General features: G+C 37.5%; 1 protein-coding gene across 1 annotated transcript; it reads right to left on the bottom strand.

Moving 5' to 3' along the window:
- Positions 1-326: 326 nt before the first annotated feature.
- Positions 327-19793, bottom strand: LOC122142987. Its single transcript, XM_042753931.1, has 6 exons — positions 19555-19793; positions 19311-19451; positions 9266-9401; positions 1845-1874; positions 1713-1742; positions 327-688 (listed from the first exon to the last, which is right to left on the bottom strand). The coding sequence occupies exons 1-6, from the start codon at positions 19561-19563 to the stop codon at positions 417-419; spliced, it is 618 nt and encodes a 205-aa protein (XP_042609865.1). The 5' UTR covers positions 19564-19793; the 3' UTR covers positions 327-416.
- Between the last annotated feature and the right edge of the window lie 338 nt (positions 19794-20131).

Below are 20131 nucleotides of genomic sequence, written 5' to 3'. Positions count from 1 at the left end.
GGTGTGTTTCCCTAACTCATACATAATTACTATAGTTAAAAAAAGTGTCTTTATGTCTGAAAACTTATTATGACTATTTACAACAGGAACTTATTAATGTATGATGTTAGCTGAAAGAGAACAAATGTTAAGATCTATGAGGAGATAATGTGTACAGTGTTCCTCTAAAGACGCTTATGAAAGAAAGAATGATTGCTAATCTTAAAACGATCTTTTAGCTGATACATATATACAAAATTATATATAAGTTATATCCACTCTTGGTCATCATGGTTGCTGTTCAGTCTGTGCCTGAAAACAAAGAAGTGGTGAGTTGGTAATATATACACAGACAACAGTCAAAAAGCAGTCTGTATTTTTAAAGGGGTGGCACAAAGCTTGTGTATTTGGATTCATCTTTACCTTTCAAGTTCCTATCAAGTTCCTCTTGTAGTTGTTTGGCATAATTGTTCTTTTGCATTTTTTTTCAAAATCATCACAGTGAGTTTAGCAGCACCATCCACTTCATATTGATCAATCATGCACGTCACAGTATTGCATCTTTCTGCTTTTTCCAGTTTACATTTGGGAATTTTTTTGAAAGTTTCCACACCTTCAGTCAAATGCCATTTAAATAATTTTAATTCGTCCGAGGTCAGATATTCAAGATGCTCTAGGAGGATCTCATGCACAGTTTTGTTACCAACAGCTGTAATGACAAAACAAATGTTTATTTTCAAAAAAATCTGTTCAAAAACATGAACAACTGATTTAACGGCGGTTTTTGCTCAGAATAAAAAAAATAAATAAATAATAATATTTAAAAAAAAGCTTTTTAAGCTTTTGATACTTGATTATAACATGGTTTTTATTATCATAATTTTGACTTCTTTCTCAAAATATTATGATCTTATTTAGTTATTTTTTCAACGTTGCAATAAAATGCTGTCATAGGCAATTGTAGATTCTGAATGCGAACACAATTTTGGCATAAATAAATAAAAACAAACAAACAAAAAAAAAATAAATAAATAGTGAGGGGATATATTTTAATTATTTGTTAATATTTAGAGAGGAATGCATCTTTATGGATTACATAATGAAAGAGTTTTTGTTTTTGATTTGAATTATTTGTTTTAACCATTAGAGAGAAATGCATCTTTATGGATTACATAATGAAAGAGTTTTTGTTTTTGATTTGAATTATTTGTTTTGTAAAATAGTAATCTAAAGCAATATATAGATATATTTATCATGTCGGCAAGGCACTCCTGCTACCAATCGGCCAGCAGCAGACAGTGAGTTGATCATATGTTTGATCAGATAGTCTTCTCAAATCAACACAACGACCTGCCTAAAATAAAATCTATAGACATAAAACACTTTGTCCATTTCACAGTATTAATTTAAACAATTAACCTAGATACATTTGAATGAAAATAAGAGCATACCAGTTGATCAGTTAAATCAGCTAAGAGGAAAACTAAGTCTATCAACATGCAGTGGACAGCTTCATTGATCATAATAAGAACAATTTACTGCTTGCCACTCTGTTTACTGTATATAATTAATTCAAAATGTAAATTATGGTTTTGTTTGTGCTGTTGCTGGTAGGACCAATGTGAAGCTGAAATGGATTATTTAGACTCTGTTGGATTTAAACTTACATATAAATTAATACAAATTACAAATTAAAATGATAAATAATTGAAATTGCATTTTCTATTGCTTACCATTTGAGCTGTAAGATTCTCTGCGTACATCTGCAACAGGAGCAAACTGATTTAGTTATTGTTGACATAATAATGTTTACTGAACATTTACATGAAACACTACTAAAACACAAGAAAGAATTTGCCACATACCCACTGAAGAAACATTCTGACTGTAATCAGCTGAAGAGGAGGAGGGGAGAGATTTACATTATTTAAATAGTATAAACTGCATAAAAAAGCATTAAAATCATATCTGCTGCCAGTAAGACAAGCAATAATGCACTTGTATGGGTGACCAGCAGGAGATGAAGTTACTGAGCAGCCATATTGTTATTTCCAACCACCAGGGGATGTCAGTGACTAAAAATAAATCAGTGACCCAGAATTATTTCTCATGCTGAATATCAATCATGCAATATTCAGTTGTGAAAATTTCATAATTTATCCGATTCACAAATTTGATTCAGTGATAAGCAGCTCCACATAAGATAATTATTTTCATTATTCAGCTCAAGTCAGTTCGGTGTTGATTCAGTTTGATTCAGTAACTGTAAATTTATTTGATAATGCAACAAATGCTCAAAAGACATAATACCATCATCAAGATCAATTCAGTTCAAGTTTTGTTCTTATTCAGTAGTGTCAGTGCAGTCAAATCAATGATTTATAAATACTAATATATTAATATTAATATTACTATAGTGAAGATGAACATCCGGTAACACTTTATTTTAAGGTGTTTTTTTTACACATGTACTTACTATTATAATAACAACCAGACATTATAATATGTGAACAACTTTGAAGTTGGCTTGAGAAAGCCTATTTGAAGTAGCTTAAAAGCTTGTAGTTTGAAGGTGTTCAGTTGAAGAAGTCTGAAGTTTGATTAAATAATAGATAGGGTGCTGATATGCAGTTACTAGCATACTCAGTGTGGTTGCTAGGGTGTTGCTATACAGTTGCTAGGGTACCTGGGAGGTTGCTAGGGCGGTTGCTAAGGTGGGCACCAGGGGTTGCTATGCAGTTACTTGGTATAGCTGCTAGTGTGTTGCTCTGGAGTTGCTAGTGTACTAGGGGTGGTTCCCAAGTCGGTTGCTAGGGCATCCGGGGAGGTTTCTAGGGTGCTGCTATGTGGTTGCTAGGGTACTCGGGGTAGTTGCTAGGGTCCTGCTATGTGGTTGCTCTGGTACTCGGGTTAGTTGCTAAGGTATTTCTTTGAGGTTGCTAGGTTACTTAGGCTGGTTGCTGGGTTGTAGTTACACATCCAAAACGTCGTTTCAAACAGTAGGTGGACATCCAAAACGTCGTTTCTACCGCCGCTCGTACCGCCGCAGCGTCTGCAAAGTGCATTTGCAGATTTTGACCGCTGAGTGGCGCTTTAATCACAAGTTTTCAAACAAGCGCATCAAAGCACATTTTCGCAAATAGACGTCAGCTTTGCCTCACCGAAGTGTTATATTTGACTGCAGTTGGGGAAAATGAAAGAAAAAAATATTTAATATTCACAGATGAAAGTTTAGTCCTTATGAAGATATGTGCGTTTCTTAGAACGAATTCAAGCAGGATAAATGTGAAGTCTATGAGCCTGTGCTTATATTTTCTCTACACCATATTTTAGATTAGACACATTTAAATAGTGTGCAGTATTATTTATATAATATGAATTATGTGTTATATTATTAAAAAGAAAATGTAGTTTACTTTGCATCGGAGCATTAAAAGTGGTAGCCTATTGTGAGCTAGGCTTGCTGTTTTATAAATTATTTTCTTTATTTTAGTAAAACGTAAGGCACTGTATAATTTCGCTCCCATTATTTAGGCCTAATTAAAACAAGAAACTAATAAATTAAACCTGCACGATTTAACTAAATCATTGCAACTCTAAAGAATGGACTGATTAATAAAACGTCCTCACTTATCAACAAAGTGCACACGATGTAAAAAAAAAAGAGCTTCATTAATTGACAACTTCAGTGATTTTAAATGGAGTCTTCTTTGCTTGCTTTCATATAATTTAAGTAAAGTAAAAATAAATAAATAAAATAAATAAATAAATTGCAGCCGCATTTAAATGCATAATATAAAATATATAATATTCCGTAAAATATCAGTGCAAGATTTGCTCTGCATGATGCTGAGTGCACGTGCAGCATTTATTCTTATTTGTCTACATATTTTATCTTCATTACAAATCTTGTTTGGTTTTATTTTGGATAATTACATGTAAAAAATTATTTACTTTGTAATGCATATGCAAAATGTGAATTATTATTCATATTCAAGTGTTTGTGCAAAAATAATTAATGCGCATGCAGGACAGGGAGGTGCCCTCTCGATCACGTGATTTTTTTCCCTAATAATGAAATAACTGAAAATCTGGGTGTCTCACATACATGAGAAATATATCTACAGAAAGCTTGAAATGTCTTTTAAAGAATCAATTCAAAACGAAAGCATTATGTAATCTGTGAAGGTTGTATTTCTCTTTAAAGGCGGGTCCATGTGGAGAGAGTCAGCACTGTGAATTTCATCTTGCAGCCGACAAGAAAACATTTGTTTATTAATAAATAATTAAAATGTCTCCTTTTTCATAATCATTAGGCTACTTCTGCCTGTGCTTTGTGACAAACTTAATGCATGTTCTTGAGCACGGAATATATTAAGGCTGGATTATAGTTGTAAATTTAATATAAACTTGCGATTAGTTGAATAATGACAAATGAACGACTAGTAACCTAACTAGAAAAATCTTACGTGGGAAGCAGACCTATTAAATACCCTCTAGACATCTCTGTTAAAATTTTTAAAGAATTTTATACGCGTTTGCATAAATTCCTCTTTCAGAACGGTCTGTAATGGAGAGATGCCTTAACACTGATTTTTCCTCTGAAACACAAAAAACGAAAGTTGAAATAAAATAAATATTTTATAATGTTTTGAGAATGATTGGGCTCAACCCTCCCCCGCGCGTTTGAGACACGCTGCCGAGCAGAGTATGAGCGGAGCGGAGTGAATCTGACTGGAGCAAGGAGCGGATTTTTTAAAAGTCGGAGCGTCGTGGTTTTCACTCGCTCCAGCACTGCTCCATCAGGAATACAATTCATGCCAACAGCCCGTAATATAACTGCACATTTAGCAAGAATTCACATGATAAACATATTTAGCTATAGCTTGATACACATAATCTCTCCGATCAGAAGATTATAATGACGGCAATAGTCGAGCGTTACAGGCTAGTTCTCAAGGAATTTGTCTTCCTTTTACTGATTATTTTCGGGTTAAAGCATGATTTAAACAGAAACAGCACATTCACACGTAATCGCTGTCGCAATAATGCATTCAAACAAATGTAATCTTACAGTAGGCTACTTCATCTGTATCTGATTTTGAATGAGCAGAAATCTGTAACAAATGCATCGATCTGTAGATAAAATAACTGACGAAAATGTAAACAGTTATTTTCATTACAAACAAAATTTGCACAGCAGAAAGCAGCAATTATACCTTTTAATGCTGACAATTTTATTAGTTTGGCGTTTGGTAGGACAAAAAGTTTGCACACAATAGCCTAATCCCCTTTGAAACTGTCCTGTAATTTTATTTATTTATTTATTTATTTATTTATTTATTTTTATAAGCTATTATGAACATAACATTTCAACTTTAGCCACGGAGTGAAGGCGGAGCAGTGTTTCTGGGTATCAATGAACGCGGAGCTTAGTGATTATTAAATGCTAGGAGCGGAGGGAAATTGTTGCCGCTCCACTCTCACATACTCTGCTGCCGAGTGAGAGATGTTTCGCCCTATATGAACAAGGCCGTCCAGTGTAGACACGGTTAGACAGTGTCTGCTATATTTACAAATAATTGATATAAGAAATAAAAATAAATACATAACCTAAACCAGCGGCATAACGAGATGAAAATATAGACTAGAAAATTGATTTAGGCCTACACTTGGTCTGTCCTCCATCCATGACACTGACTCACTGCGGAGCTAGCTCTTAACGCCGAGTGGATGGTTAGATGCATGATGGGCTAGTATTAAAAAAATAATATATTGTTATATTAACACTTGTTTTGAACAATTTCTTTGTCATTTGAATATTGATTTTAAGTAGGGAGGCAAAAAAAATCGATTTAAATTGTAAATTGGGATTTTTTTTAGGCCATAGGCCTATCGCCCAGCCCTAATGCAACAGTTTTTTTTTTTTTTTTTTTTTTTTTTAAGTTAAGGCAACTTCCTCTGAAATTAAGTTAGAATAACTAATAAACTTTATTGCGCTATATAGTCAACATTTGAAGTGGATCAAACCTTTCTTATAGTTGTCCTAAAACCTGTTCTGCAAGTTTGAAACCCTCATAAGACTGTCCATATGAAAGAGCAAGAGATTCACACCTTTATCTCGACCCCCACAAGTTATACAGAACTACCCCAGCCCCCTCCAGCTGAACTGAACTCGGTCTGTTTTTTGGCTGTGAGGAACGCTGTGTTCTCATGTTAACTGGGTTGAAACATGCCTGCACTCACAGCAGCCCTACTCTTTTTATTCATTATTTTCCCGCAGCCCATATTATTATTTTCACTAGACCAAAATAATAACATGTTATCAATTGAGAATTTATCATTATTTTTGCCAAAATCATTGTTATTTGTGAACGTAGGCGTTTGCGGAAGGCTTTAAGACCAAGCGGAATCCTCCGTCAGCTGCTCCCGATTCACAGCGCGCGGGACTCGCGCAAACTGACCCAACATTTAGCAAGACAGGAAAACATTCAGTCTGCCTGAAGGAAGACGTATTTCATTGTAAGTTAATGCTGTTAAAATAGAGAGTAAAAAAAAAAAAAAAAAAAAAAAAAAAAAAAAAAAAAACCTAGTGTAGGCTATTCTTAAACTTGGAGCTCATTATATTGAAGTACAAATCCAAACACCAGAAGCAACCTACACTCTCAGTGTTCTTTCACTGAAAAGTATGCATTTTATTTATTTATTCACAGGCTATATGGTTGAAATAGTAATATTTCAGTTGAAAACTTTAAGTGCCATTGTTTAAAAAATGCATCATAGAAACGTTCATAGACCTTCAGTTGTCATGCTTTGAAATCCCATGCCATTTGTAATTTCACTATATTTTCACCTCCTAAATTACTACCCCAATTCTATAATGGTAAAATTTATTCAGACCGATGGCATTTTTTATGACATTATTTGTTTTTTTTTTTTTATTTTTATTTTTAGAATAGGCTAATTGTAGCCTACATAAATGGATGAATCAAAACAAATATATCTTTTTTAACTGCAGGCAGATATATGCCTATATTATTGTACATTACAAATATTTGGATCGTCCCTTATTTTATTAAAGAATAAATACCTATTTTCTTCAAGAATAAACATTATAAATAAATAATTAAAGAAAGAATCTCTAGTAGCCCTTATTTGTAGGTTGTAGGAGATATGCGAGCGATTCATAGATTTAAAAAAGAAAAAAAAAGGATGCTTGGTTTCAGAAAACAAATACACCTCGTAAAAAATGCTATGATGAAAAAGTCATGCTAACTTATTAATTCATAGAAATAATTTAAGCAATTAAAACCTTTTTTATACTAGATTCAACTTGAATTTTAATACTATTAAGCTGACTTTAAAATCTTAAGGAGTTTATAAGTTAAAACGGTAAAATGTCACAGTGCATGTTAAATAGCCTAAATGAACTTGTATCTTATATAGTATCCGAAGACTTGATTGCATGTTAGCATAAAACTAACAATATAATTTTTTATTTTTTTTTTTTTATTTTTTAATGAACAATTCCTGTATAAAATGTGACAGCAACCTTTATATCAAACATTTTGAAATCGTCCACAGCTGAGCAACGCGAGAGGCGGATCTGAAGTTATATTTGTTTTTGTTCACGAAGTGAATGTGATGCACAAAGTCATTTTTAGATGCAATGAAAAAAATAAGCTGGATAAAAACATACACGAAAACGCTAAAAAATAAATTACATTTGTGAGAGTTGCATTTTATTACATTCAGAAATAATAACGGGAGGCCTAATAATGCTATAGGCTAATGTACCAACAGGACATTTTTTAGTTCCCTTCACTTTACAACAAATCCTTTCAAATGTAAAAAAATTATCAGAACAGAACAAGATTTACAAATATATAATTCTAATGGATAAATATAATTGCAGCAGGCTATATAATAATATAGGCTTATAAACAACAACAAAAATAATAATTAAAATAATTTAAAGCGATACATAATGTAAGGTTGGGCTTATCTCTCTCATTCGGGGACAAATCCAAACATGTTGCCCATTTGAAGCTAAACTCTTATTCATTAGGTAAAATAGGCTTTGGATTTCACACGTGTTTCAGTATCGACGGGAAAAAAAATCATAATTAGCAAAAATATGCCAAAGCTGCCCGCTGCTCGAGCCGCATGGCTCGGTGAACGACTGCTGTTTCCAATGAATCTGTGCGCGTGAGGCACCAGCGCGATCAAAGTCACAATTCACAATTATTGGTCACACAGTAAAGGCATAATTCAAAAATGCAAAGTGTTAGCAGTTTGAAAAGTCAAGAATTATAACAGAGTTAATAAGAATTATTTGTAAATGCTGGACCGTTCTCATTTTGCTCTGCAAATGGAACCTGAAGATTATTATTATTATTTTTTTTTTTAACCAAGAATGAACCGAAATGAAAAATATATATATAATGACTGTTTAAAAACAATAGCATGCATAAGAGCCTTTGTGTAAAGGCCTTTCTTTAAATTTTTGATGAGTAGACTGTAGCCTAAGACTATCCTATTTTTTTTAATGGCTTTTAAGGATGTTATAATGTATATTATAATGTTATTGTTGTTTAACGTCTTCCTTTCATTTTACAATTACATTCATTTCGCAATCTGTCCCTTTGCGCCACCTGGCGGTTATTTCGCGACTGATTTGCAGTTAACGCCGCGGCCCTGCGGCGGCGGTACGCGCGGGCGGTATTACAGGAACAGCATCTACGAAGTGCAAGACCACGTATAGTCACAGATAGATATAAACAAAAACAGATACAAATATAGATATACAAATATATTGTTGATTCCATATCTCAAGCCAACTTAATTAATTATGCATAATTACATGCAAGTAACCCTAAGCCAAACCTGAATCCTAACCCTAACCATATAATAAGTACATATAGTTAATTAATATTAATCAGTAATTATATGTATAATTACACTGTAACAAGGACACCTTAAAGGTTTATTTGTGTGTGTGTGTGTGTTTTGAACCCTAAACTGCATGAACACATTTCATTACACCAAATACAAAAAATAATGTTCTTTTTAACATCATCATATGATACCTTTAAAATAAAGTGTAACCAAACATCTTACTATCACTTGTAATAAGCAGAAAAAAAAAAACTTTTAATACAAGCATAGGAATTTTGTTTTAAAGGGGTCTTCAGAAATGGTGAGTGTATGAGACTGACTTTTTACTTGAAAATGTGCTTGGCCCATAACAGAATGAAACCCATAACAAAATGTCTACATGATCTACCTTGACGTATTTTGACATCCCATACAACTTCTTTGTGTTGTTGCGCCATCAGCTGAAGGTAGAAGTCCTCTTTTGGAGCATCAATGAATACTTCAAAGAAATTTGGTTTTATGGGCTTGTATTTGAGTTGTATCTTCTAATGGCGAGAAGAAAAATGTTTAGAAGGTACAATTACAATATAATTTGTTTCATGAGTATATTGATCAATATTGATATTATGATATTATGTACCTATTTTACCCAAACCAGATACATTTTTGTAACTCACAAATGCAACTGAAACATATAACATGAACATTTGTCTGAAATTTGCACATCCTGTACCCCATTTGGGACATACGCAACAGATATATAGGCCTACATGTAAAATAATAATAATAATAATAATAATAATAAAGAAAAACACATACTTGGGGGGAGATCAGTAATCGTAACAATGACATACAATTATACATACAATAGAACAAAGATGCAAATTTTCAGGTTATTCAAATATGTTTAAAATAATAATCAAAGGTAAAGTAACACTGCATAGTATTCACTGTATAAATTAAATATAGATTAATAATTTTTAAAGGAGGAAAAGTAAAAAGTACAAAAGTTACTCAGTCATAAGCAGTGAGATCTTAATTTGTGTTCCAAAGATGAACGAAGGTCGCATGGGTATGAAACGACATGAGGTTGAGTAATTAATGACAGAATTGTAATTTTTTTGGTGAACTAACCCTTTAAGTCTTGTCGGTTGCACCTTTGTTTTTAGAATTTGCACCAGGCATGGTAAAAGCTTTTATTTCCCTGAGGCTGGTTTACACTCCAAAGGTGCCTACTAATATGCTATGGCCTACAGGGCGGCAGGCTTTCTGTCCTCTCCCATTTAGGGATCTGGACTAGGAGAAGTATGACGGCTTCTAAAGCAATTTATATTTGGGTAGCACTTTCAGACTCTCAGGTGCTTCTGTCTTAGCTGTGCTTGCCATTATTTCACACTAGACACAAATTTGTCAGCATGTCTGAGTATGCATTCCTTGAAGGGGAATGTCTCTGGGTTAGGACTCTAACCATGGTTCCCTGAGAGGGAACAACATGATGCCTCACCCTGCCATACTTCCTGCATCCATCTGAATGGCTTGCTTCAACCTAACCTATCAGACGCTGACAATGTTTGTTTTGGATCCACTTTAAGCTTCCTGGTCTCTATAACACTCCACCTGTGACATCTTGCCATTACACTAGACTGATTTCACACATGCTTCAGGACACAATCATGCAGAGGCTTTCCCAAAGAATTCTGACACAGCCCCTCATTCCCTCTCAGGGAGTCATGCTTACAGTCGTTACATAGAGACATTCTTCGTCTGTTCAGTGTTCCATGTTAATGTTATGTTAGCTGGTTAGTTCTCTGTGATTATGTAATGATGAACCTTCAGAATGACGTCATCACTGGAGCAACATTACAGTACACCGCTGATTGTCTATATGTTTGTATTATCTTCTCTAGCATACTGTTTAAGCTTGTGGTTTACTTATGACATTTCATTATACTAGGTCAACGACTCTGTCATAATATAAGTGGGAATTGTACTCTATTATGGACATTTACAATTCAATAAGCCATTTATTCATTATGTAAGTGTTATTTCTTTCACTGTTTTCATCATTTATTATTCGCTGACGTATAATAATGACAATGAGTCAATACTGGTAATGCAGTATCATAATTATTTAGAATTTAACTGTTGCACTGTTTTAATTACCTTTCAAGGCAGTTTTTTTCTTGCTATGTTCTGGTAGTGCGCAATGGAATGTGTCATACCATTAACGGTCATACCATTTTAAATCACCACGGTGGTACCACTGTTGGTGTTTGTGATGTTTGTTATTTTTGTTTAACGTATGTTTTGTTCATATGAGTTTATATTGATTGTCATTGTGCTTTATTTTTTTATTGACCAGATTAAAGAGAGTGACTGTTCTTAAAGTCATTCATATATTGTGAACTGTAGTAATAAGTTTACCCTTTTGTAGTGTCATTGGTCAGGGTGCCTTCCTGGCTCCCTCTGCTGTCTATGTTGTCTTGTCTCTTGTGACCAGTGCAATCAGCGCTGATCTGGCGGTGGGACTGCGCAGATCATGAGTTGCTTCTACTCCACCTGTTGCTTATTACCCTTTCCTTTATATTTCTCTTCTGTCTAGTCCTTGTTGTGAATAGATAGTTTTGTGTTTGATGCATTTGATGTTCTTTGCTCTGCTTTGCTCTGATCTCTGTATTTACCTGTACCCCAGGATGCGTAGAGCGAAGGACTGCCGCACTGTGCCTCGCTCTACTCTCAGGTTGCTGGGTCTTGGGAAGTAATCAGCCTGTTTGGTCCGCAACCCTCTGCCGACCGAATCTGGATTACTCCAGAGACTTGCTCATTATTTGGGATACAGCTTTATTTTTGTTCACTGTTGAGAATAATTTGCATCTAATCCTCTCTATTTGAGTTCTCTGTTCCCCTCCTCACATCACAGAATCTACTCACAAGTTATCATGGACACAACAGAGGAGGATGAGGTGCGCTGAGCCCTTATGCAGCAGGGAGCACTTCTGGGTCAGCAACAAGAGGAAATCACAGCTTCTCACCACGCTTTAACCGAGATCTCTCTCCAGCTTAACCAGCTGGCAGAATGGCTTGATCAGCTGCACACCTGCCCTCCTGCAGCTCAGGTGGTAACCCCTCCTCCCGATGGAACTAGTGTCCGCTGCGCTGAACCTTCACACTCAGTCCTTCTTTCCCTTACACGGGTGAGCCTAACACATGTCATTCCTTCTTGTCGTAGTACTCTCTGATTTTCTCGTTGCAGCCTTCATGTTTTCCCCACAGAACAGTCCAAAGTAGTCGTTGGGATAACTAGCTGAACTACTACTCCATTTTTGAACTACGCAAGGTGTTTGATCGCTCAGCTCAAGTTACAGTGGTGGCACGAGCCTTGTCGCTGCTATGGCAGTGAGAACAGTCAATATCCAGTTACTCGACCGAGTTTCGTACGCTCGCTGCATCCTGTGGCTGGAAAGACAATATTAATAATAAACACAGTCTGGGCGAGCGTATTAAGGATGATAGTCTCGAGCCTGGATAGGCTCATCAACCTCGATATCTGAGTGGATAATTGGATTTCCCTCCATTTATCCCCATTGGAGGAGTGTGTTTACCCCTGAGCCAGTCACTAGAGCCACGTCAGTAGCAGCGAGTGACACGCCTCCCCAACATCTCATTTTCCTCAAGGATTAGCTGATGCAGGTCGGGAGAACATGGTTGACTGTAAGAGAGAGCGACATTATCACCTGGATAACCAACTATGTCTCTACTGCAGGGAAAGTAAGTAAGTAAGACTTTTCAGTAAGTCCCAAGCTTCATCTCTGCCTCCGCACCTTTCGTACGACTGTGCAATAGACCTTATGCCTGGCACTTCTCCACCCAAGGGGCGCCTTTACTCTCTGTCCAGACCTGAGAGGGAGGCCATGGAGAGGTATATTCATGATTCTCAGTTAGCAGGCATCATTTAAACCTCTTCCTCTCCAGCTGGGGCGGTGTTCTTCTTTGTGAAGAAGAAGGATGGTTCGCTGCGCCCCTGCATAGACTATCAGGGTTGAATGACATCATGGTGAAGAATCGTTATATCCTTTGCCGCTGATGTCATCTGCCTTCAAGCTCTTGCAGGGGGCAACCATCTTTATGAAGCTGGACATCCACAAAACTTATCAGTTTACCTCCCAGTGTACTATACAAGATGAAGGTTAGATCTGATCCTTATTGTCATTTATGTAATAAATCTACAGTAGGCTCTTACTTGCACATGTTTTGGGAAATGCCCGGTGGTGGTTCCTTTTTGGAAAACTGTATGTTCCGTTCTTTCAGATCTCATGCATTTAGATGTATCTCGAGATCCACAACTTCTTCTGTTGTTAGATGATTCCAGTCTCCAGTTGAATGTTCATCAGAAAATGACTTTATCAGCTGCAAGCACTGCTGCCAAAAATACTATTTTGAAATTATGGATAGAACCATCCACTTCCATAACTTTCACTTGGCTATTATACTTCAGAGACATTGTCTTGCTGGAAGGTACCACTGCCAGGCTCAACGGCGTAAAGGACAACACTATTCGGAGTTGGACAAATGTTGCTGAGATATTGCTTTATAGCCTACTATGCTTTTTTCTGACTTTTATTTTTTCCTCTTCTTTCTCTGTACAAGTTGACAGCTTCATGGCATCTGTTTGTACATAGTTCTTTTGAACCGTGAACTGTGATTTGTATCTGAAAGTGAATTAAATCTAAATAAAAATGTTGATCACAAAAAAAAAAAACGTATAACTTAGTTCGGATTAGGGAGGGGCACGACGATGGACGATCGCCTTTAACACCCCCACGAGGCACTTTGAGTATGTGGACATGCCGTTTGGGCTTTCTAACTCCCCAGCAGTCTTCCAGGCACTCGTCAATGATGTGCTCAGAGACATGGTTGACCAGTTTGTATTTGTTTACCTCGAGAATATCCTGATTTTCCCCCAGAATGTCCAGCATGTCAGGCGAGTGCTTCAGCAGCTACTTGAAAATCGTTTATACGCCAAGTTGGAGAAGTGCGAGTTTCACGTACGGTTGGTCCCGTTCCTAGGATTTATCCTCTCTCCAGAGGGTATCCGAATGGATCCTGCCAAAGTAAAAGCAGTTCCTAATTGGCCCACCCCAGATAGTCGTAGAACGGTCCAGCGATTTCTGGGGTTTGTCAATTTTTAACAGGCAGTTAATTTGGAACTTTAGTCAAGTTGCCCTTTCTCTGACTGATCTCACCTCCACTAGGAAGCATTATGGTTGGTCATTGCCAGCTCAGACTGTGTTTGAAAATCTTAAGTGCTCCTTCGTTTCAGCTCCCATTTTAATGACACCCGACATGTCTTGTCAGTTCATTGTGGAGGTGGATGCATCAGAGGTGGAGGTTGGGGCTATTTTGTCCCAAAGATAACCCTCGGATGAGAGAATCCCCTTTTTTGCTCTCTTTTCTCATCGTTTAAACCCCCTCGAAATGTAATTACGACACTGAGAATAAGAAGTTAAATCATTGGTAAGAGGGCACAGGGGTTGCTTTTATTGTTTGGACTAACCATCCGCACCGCTTAGAGACTAAATTCTCTCGGCAGGCTCGCAGGGCATTGTTTTTCGGGCGGTTTAAGTTTACCATCCCTTACCGCCCGGGGTCCAAGAATGGTTAACCCGATACGCTGTCGCGGCTCTTTGAAGCTGAGGCTAGTCCCACCCTCCCTGTGCCCATTCTACCTCCTGAACGGATGGTTTTGTCAGTCACCTCCAGGGTGGAATCCAAGGTCCACGCAGCATTATGAGACACTGCTATTCCCACGGGGTGCCCAGAGGGTCTGTTGTTTGTACCCGAGTCAGTCCAAACTAACGTCCTACAGAGGGGCCACTTGTCCAAACTAGCTTGTCACCCAGGAGTGACTCACACCTGCATGTTGATCATCAGTGGTTTTGGTGGCCATCCATGGTGCAGGACACTTGTCAGTTCGTGTCAGCCTGTCCGGTTTGTGCTGAGGGTAAGTGCTCCAATCGATCCCCAGCAGAACTACTCCAGCCACTGTCAGTCCCTGGTCACACATAGTGATGGACTCAGCAAGGAAGACATCGACTGTTGTCTTGGATCACATTTTCTTTATTCATGACCTTCAGGTGAATGTGGTTTCTGACAGGGGTCCCCAGTTTGTGTCTAGGTTTTGGACAGAATTCTGGCAACAGCTGGGAGCAACAGGGAGTTTATCCTCTGGTTATCACCCGCAGACTAATGGGTAGACTCAGTGTGCTAACCAGGATTTGGAGAGGATTCTGTGCTGTGTGGCATCTGCCGAACCATCATCTTGGAGTTCCAGATTAACCATGGAAGAGTATGCACATAACTCCCTCACGGTCTCGTCTACGGGTTTGTCTCCTTTCCAGTGCTGTTTAGGCTACCAGCCACCATTATTCCCTTCCCAAGAATCCAGCACTGTTGTTCCATCCGTGCATACATTCATTCAGAGGTGCCTCCATATTTGGAGGATCACCAGAGAAGCCCTCACCCAGACTGGCGAGAGGAACAAAGCATCGGCAGACCATCACCGTACTAAGCACCCACTTTACCACTACGTGTGTAGTCAGAAGGTCTGGTTGTCTTCTCAGGACCTTCACTTTAGGCTTACCTCACATAACCTGGAACCCAAATTCGTTGGACCATTTATCATTTCTAAAGTGCTCAGTCCAGTGTTGGTGTGACAAGTTAACCCCCCTATTTAAGAATATAGGGTTATGGTCCGGAGGAGAGATGCTGGGTTCCGGCTCGTAAAATTCTGGATCACGCTGTCATTGACCAGTTCCATTGTGAGTCCTCCGGGGACACCAGGTGTTGTCCCTGAGGGGAGGGGTCCTGTCACGGGTCAGGGTGCCTTCCTGGTTTCCAACTACTCTCAGGATGCTGGTCCTGTGCGAGTGCTGGGTCTTGGGAAGTAATCAGCCTGTTTTGTCTGCATCCCTCTGCCAACCGAAGCTTGATTACTCCAGAGACTTGCTCACTGTTTGGTTACAGCTTTATTTTTGTTCACCGTTGAGAATAAACCTCTGTTTGAATCTAATCCTTTGCATTTGAGTCCACTTTTCCCCTCGTCCCATCACATGCAGTGGCTAAAAGTACTTATTTGACCAGGGTGTACATTTAGTTAAGGTTTGGGCAGGCTGCTCTGTTGCAAGAGTCCAAAGGTATTTGTAGCACTAGGTTTTGCAGCTCCCGTTATTTTCCTTTGTGCTTATAACAATTGCCTATGAAGGTGCTGTCTCTTAAGGACTATGTGTATAGTTTTTTTTTTTTTTTTTTACTACTATTCAGTTGTCTATACTTTTTGCACAGGCATTCCATATGTCATACAATGTCTTCCTAACTCCTCCTTATTCCTCAGAACCACAGTATCTGACACTAGAACTACCAGAATTCTATAACTACTAGAATGGCCATAGCTGTCTTTCAGAATGTTCATCCTAGATTGTACTGAATGCCATTTTTGCCATGCCATATTTACCTTCAAAGCTACTATGGTAGGTTAGTTCTGTATAGGTACAGTATTTATGTTAAGCATTTGTATAGCTTGTATTTTTTTAGTTTATATATAGGTAAACTTTTATATATAGTATATTTATAGTCCAAATATGTCAGTAGGTTAGTTGTGTATAGGTTTGTACTGTTTTACTTCATTGTTGTATGTCTGTATTTATTTAGCACCGTGGTCTTGTGAGGCACGACATTTAGGAACCCTGCCTGGTGAACTACAGCATACCAGCAGCTGAACCAGAGGGCGTCTCCCTAAAGATCCATCACCCAAAGTAGCTATGGCCATCACATAAACCTTATCATGGAGAGGGATAGCCCAGCAGAGAGAAAAAAAAAAAAACTTAAGACATTCTTGTACTGCCATTTTCTGCACCATGAAGTGAAGAGTCTTCGCTTCCCTTTGTTATCATGTCGGATGCAGCTGTCATGAGTCCCAACAGTCTCTGAAACTGTTTTACAGTGACAGCCTGGACTAGCTGATCCTGTCTTTAGCTGAAAGGTCTGACTCTGTATGAATAAAATAAAAAACAGCCCTACACCATGCCTAGAAAAGGTATTCAGATGCAGTCTTGCAGAGGTGTTCTCATAGCATTGTAAATTGAAACACAGCATCTCATTTCCTTTTCAGGGATTTTTAACTCTAGATAAGGGATCTCCAACCCTGCTCCTGGAGAGCTACTGTCCTGTAGATTTCAGCACCAACCCCAAACAAACACACCAGAACCAGCCAATCAAAGTGCTAAGGGGTACTTGATAATTGCAGACAGGTTGTGCGTGTGTAAATAAGATTTTTTTTTTGGAGACCCCCTGTCTTAGATGGTCCCCTTTCAAGGGAACTCACATTGTGTCAGAAGTAAATGACACTATGGGAACACTGATACCCACTATGTCATGTTGACAAGATGTTTTATGTGATTAATAAAGTGTATTGAGCTCTTTGTTTATTCTATGCCACACATCCCTATTTGGATTTAAACTGCACAGCCCTGTGAAAGGAGTATTCTTCCATTATTATTATTATTATTATTATTATTATTATTATTATTAATTATTTGTTGCATATTGCTATATATCTTTTTTTACCTTAAATTTGATAGGAAAATTATTATTATTATTATTATTATTATTATTATTATTATTATTATTATATTCACCTAAAAAAAAAAAAAAAAAAAATACTAGTGTGCATATTGCTATATATCCTATTACACTAAACCTAGGCATATCTGACATTCCTCTTTCAGATGAACACAGTCAAAGTTTTATTTTTAAAAAATGTCAGGGGTCTCCAACCCTGCTCCTGGAGAGCTACTGTCCTGAAGATTTCAGCTCCAACCCCCCAATCAAACACACCTGAACTAGCTAATCAAGGTGTTTCAGGGCTACTTGATAATTACAGACAGGTGTGTTAGAGCCGGGTTGGAACTGAAGTCTGCAGGATGGTAGCTCTCCAGGAGCAGGGTTGGAGATCCCTGGTTTACTCCTAGTAGTTTAATCCTAGGCATATCTGACATTCCTCTTTCAGATGAACACAGTCAAAGTTTTATTTTTAAAAAATGTCCTGGCTCTTCCAAGCTGTATAATTGCAGTGAATGAAGCCCCTGTTTTTGTAGCCAAAAATAAAAATGCATTCATCCATCATAAATCTAACCCACATGGCTCCAGGGTGTTAATAAAGGCCTTCTGAAGTGAAATGATTTGTTTGTGTAGAACAATAATATTGATTTTTAAACATTTATAAACTGTAATCTCCAGCTTCCAGTCGCTCAAGCAGGCATGTTAACGACAAGGTTCTCAATCATATGATGTAAGCATAGCGGAAGGTGCAGTTTAAGCTCTGGGGAGAGAGTGACAAACACAGAAGCACAGAGGAGAAATCAAAAATGTCAGAGAATTTCGATATAAGGTAAGGGGAGAATGAGTTTTTGGAGCCATATTTGTTTGAACCAGAGTATACCGACTAGGAACTCAGCAAGATGGAGGAGGCTGCAGCCGCGGCACACACTACAGATGTAGTTCATGTGGTTTCTCTGTGCTGTGAGCAACACTTGGCTCTCGCGAGACTACACTCTTCTCCCTGGAGCTTATGATGCACCTTCCGCTACGCTTACGTCATACGACTGAAAGCCTTGTCGTCAATGCACCTGCTTGATTGACCGGAAGATGGAGATTACAATTTATACATTTTTTACAAATTTCTCACACTAATGCATCATTTTTTTTTCCAGAAGGACTTTATTAACACCCCGGAGCCGTGTGGAGTACTTTTTTTTTTTTTTTCTGGCTTCAAAAACAGCACCATTCAATGCCATTGTATAGCTTGGAAGAGCCAGGACAATCCGATTGGATTCATCTGAAAGAGGAATGTCAAATGCCCTAAGATGCCCTGAGGGTAAGTATCATGGGCTAATTTTCATTTTTAGGTGGACTATCCCTTTAAGACAGCTTAAGCATTTATTTATTTATTTTTTCTGTGGACTAGGCTTAAGCCTTGTTTGTGAAACCGGGTATTTAAGTGTTTTTTTAGGGACCTGTGGGGACCATGTATATGAAATTAGCTGTCTCATTTTGAAGGTTGTGCCCTTTTTAGTTGGCAGTTTTTTTCCGACTCATCATCAAGGCTCTATCATTTAAAAAAAAGTAAACAATTATAAAATTGTTATTGCTTGAGATGTTTCATCCTACATTCAAATATAGCTTCTTCTTTTTTTTCTCTGAAATAAGGCAGCCTCAATGACATATGCAGCCGATAAACTGGTATGGAACTGGAAGATACACCTTCGAAATTGCACAGCGATTGACTTGACTACTGGGAAATACACAGTTTACAACAGATTGAGAAACACTGATGAGAGAAATAGGCCACAAACACGCCTATAAACTATAATATTTTGTCATTACAATCAATAAAGCACCTCGGGTATGACTTCAGAATTAGAGTCAGGTTTCCTCATTTTCTCCAGTGTCCTCAGTGAAAACCAAGTCTTCATCTGAAGCGAGGATTCCGGTCCTGGCTTTGTGATAGCCTTGCTATCAGCCTCATTTTCTTGAACAGCCTTCATAAAGGAATTTTTACACATTATATAGTATATATAAAAGTAAAGCAAAAAGCAGAAACTTGTTATTTATAGTTTTACTATTAATTTCAATATTACAAACCTCTATCATTTTTTTATCACTTGGAATCAAGTACACATGAAGTGTGAGGTGTGATTTTAAAGTTTGATAGATAAGTGTTTCACAATGATAATTCACAGAGAAGCCACTCCTCAAAAGAACACCTTTAGGGGAAAAGGTGTGGTCCAGAAGTTTGGCATGGAATCTAGTTAACTTGCATTTCTCAAATGCAATTCCACTGTCTTCAAAATGAAGAATTCTCACTTCATCTTCATTGAGAAATCCACCTGCAATGTATTAAAATAATTAAATTAATTAACTGATTATCAGATGCAAATGAAACAAGAATAATAATTAAATTATATACAAAAAGCTAAACCAAGGGAACAAATAATGTTCCCTTTAAAACAGCCAGAATAGTCTATCACGTGTGCTGTCTACACCACTCAATGAATCTCTTACTAGGGCCAGAGCACTGCGGTACGGGGGATTCTCTTGGAATTGCTCCATTTATTATTATAATTAGGGCCCGAGGACAGCGGTAAAAGGAACCTCTTGGAATTGCTCCATTTATTATTGGGGCCTGAGCACCACAGTGCAAGGACCCTATTGGAACTGT

This window comes from Cyprinus carpio, unplaced genomic scaffold, assembly GCF_018340385.1.
Source record: "Cyprinus carpio isolate SPL01 unplaced genomic scaffold, ASM1834038v1 S000000512, whole genome shotgun sequence".
In the NCBI taxonomy this organism is placed as follows: Eukaryota; Metazoa; Chordata; class Actinopteri; order Cypriniformes; family Cyprinidae; genus Cyprinus; species Cyprinus carpio.
Note: the sequence above shows the minus strand (reverse complement) of the source record. Positions and strands in the feature narration are given on the sequence as shown.

Excerpts from the sequence above, each read along its gene's own strand:
- LOC122142987 (XM_042753931.1), bottom strand. Across the intron at positions 1,743-1,844 it reads TCAGAATGTTTCTTCAGTGG|ATGTACGCAGAGAATCTTAC; the intron begins GTATGTGGCAAA and ends CTCCTGTTGCAG. Across the intron at positions 689-1,712 it reads AGAATCTTACAGCTCAAATG|CTGTTGGTAACAAAACTGTG; the intron begins GTAAGCAATAGA and ends TTGTCATTACAG.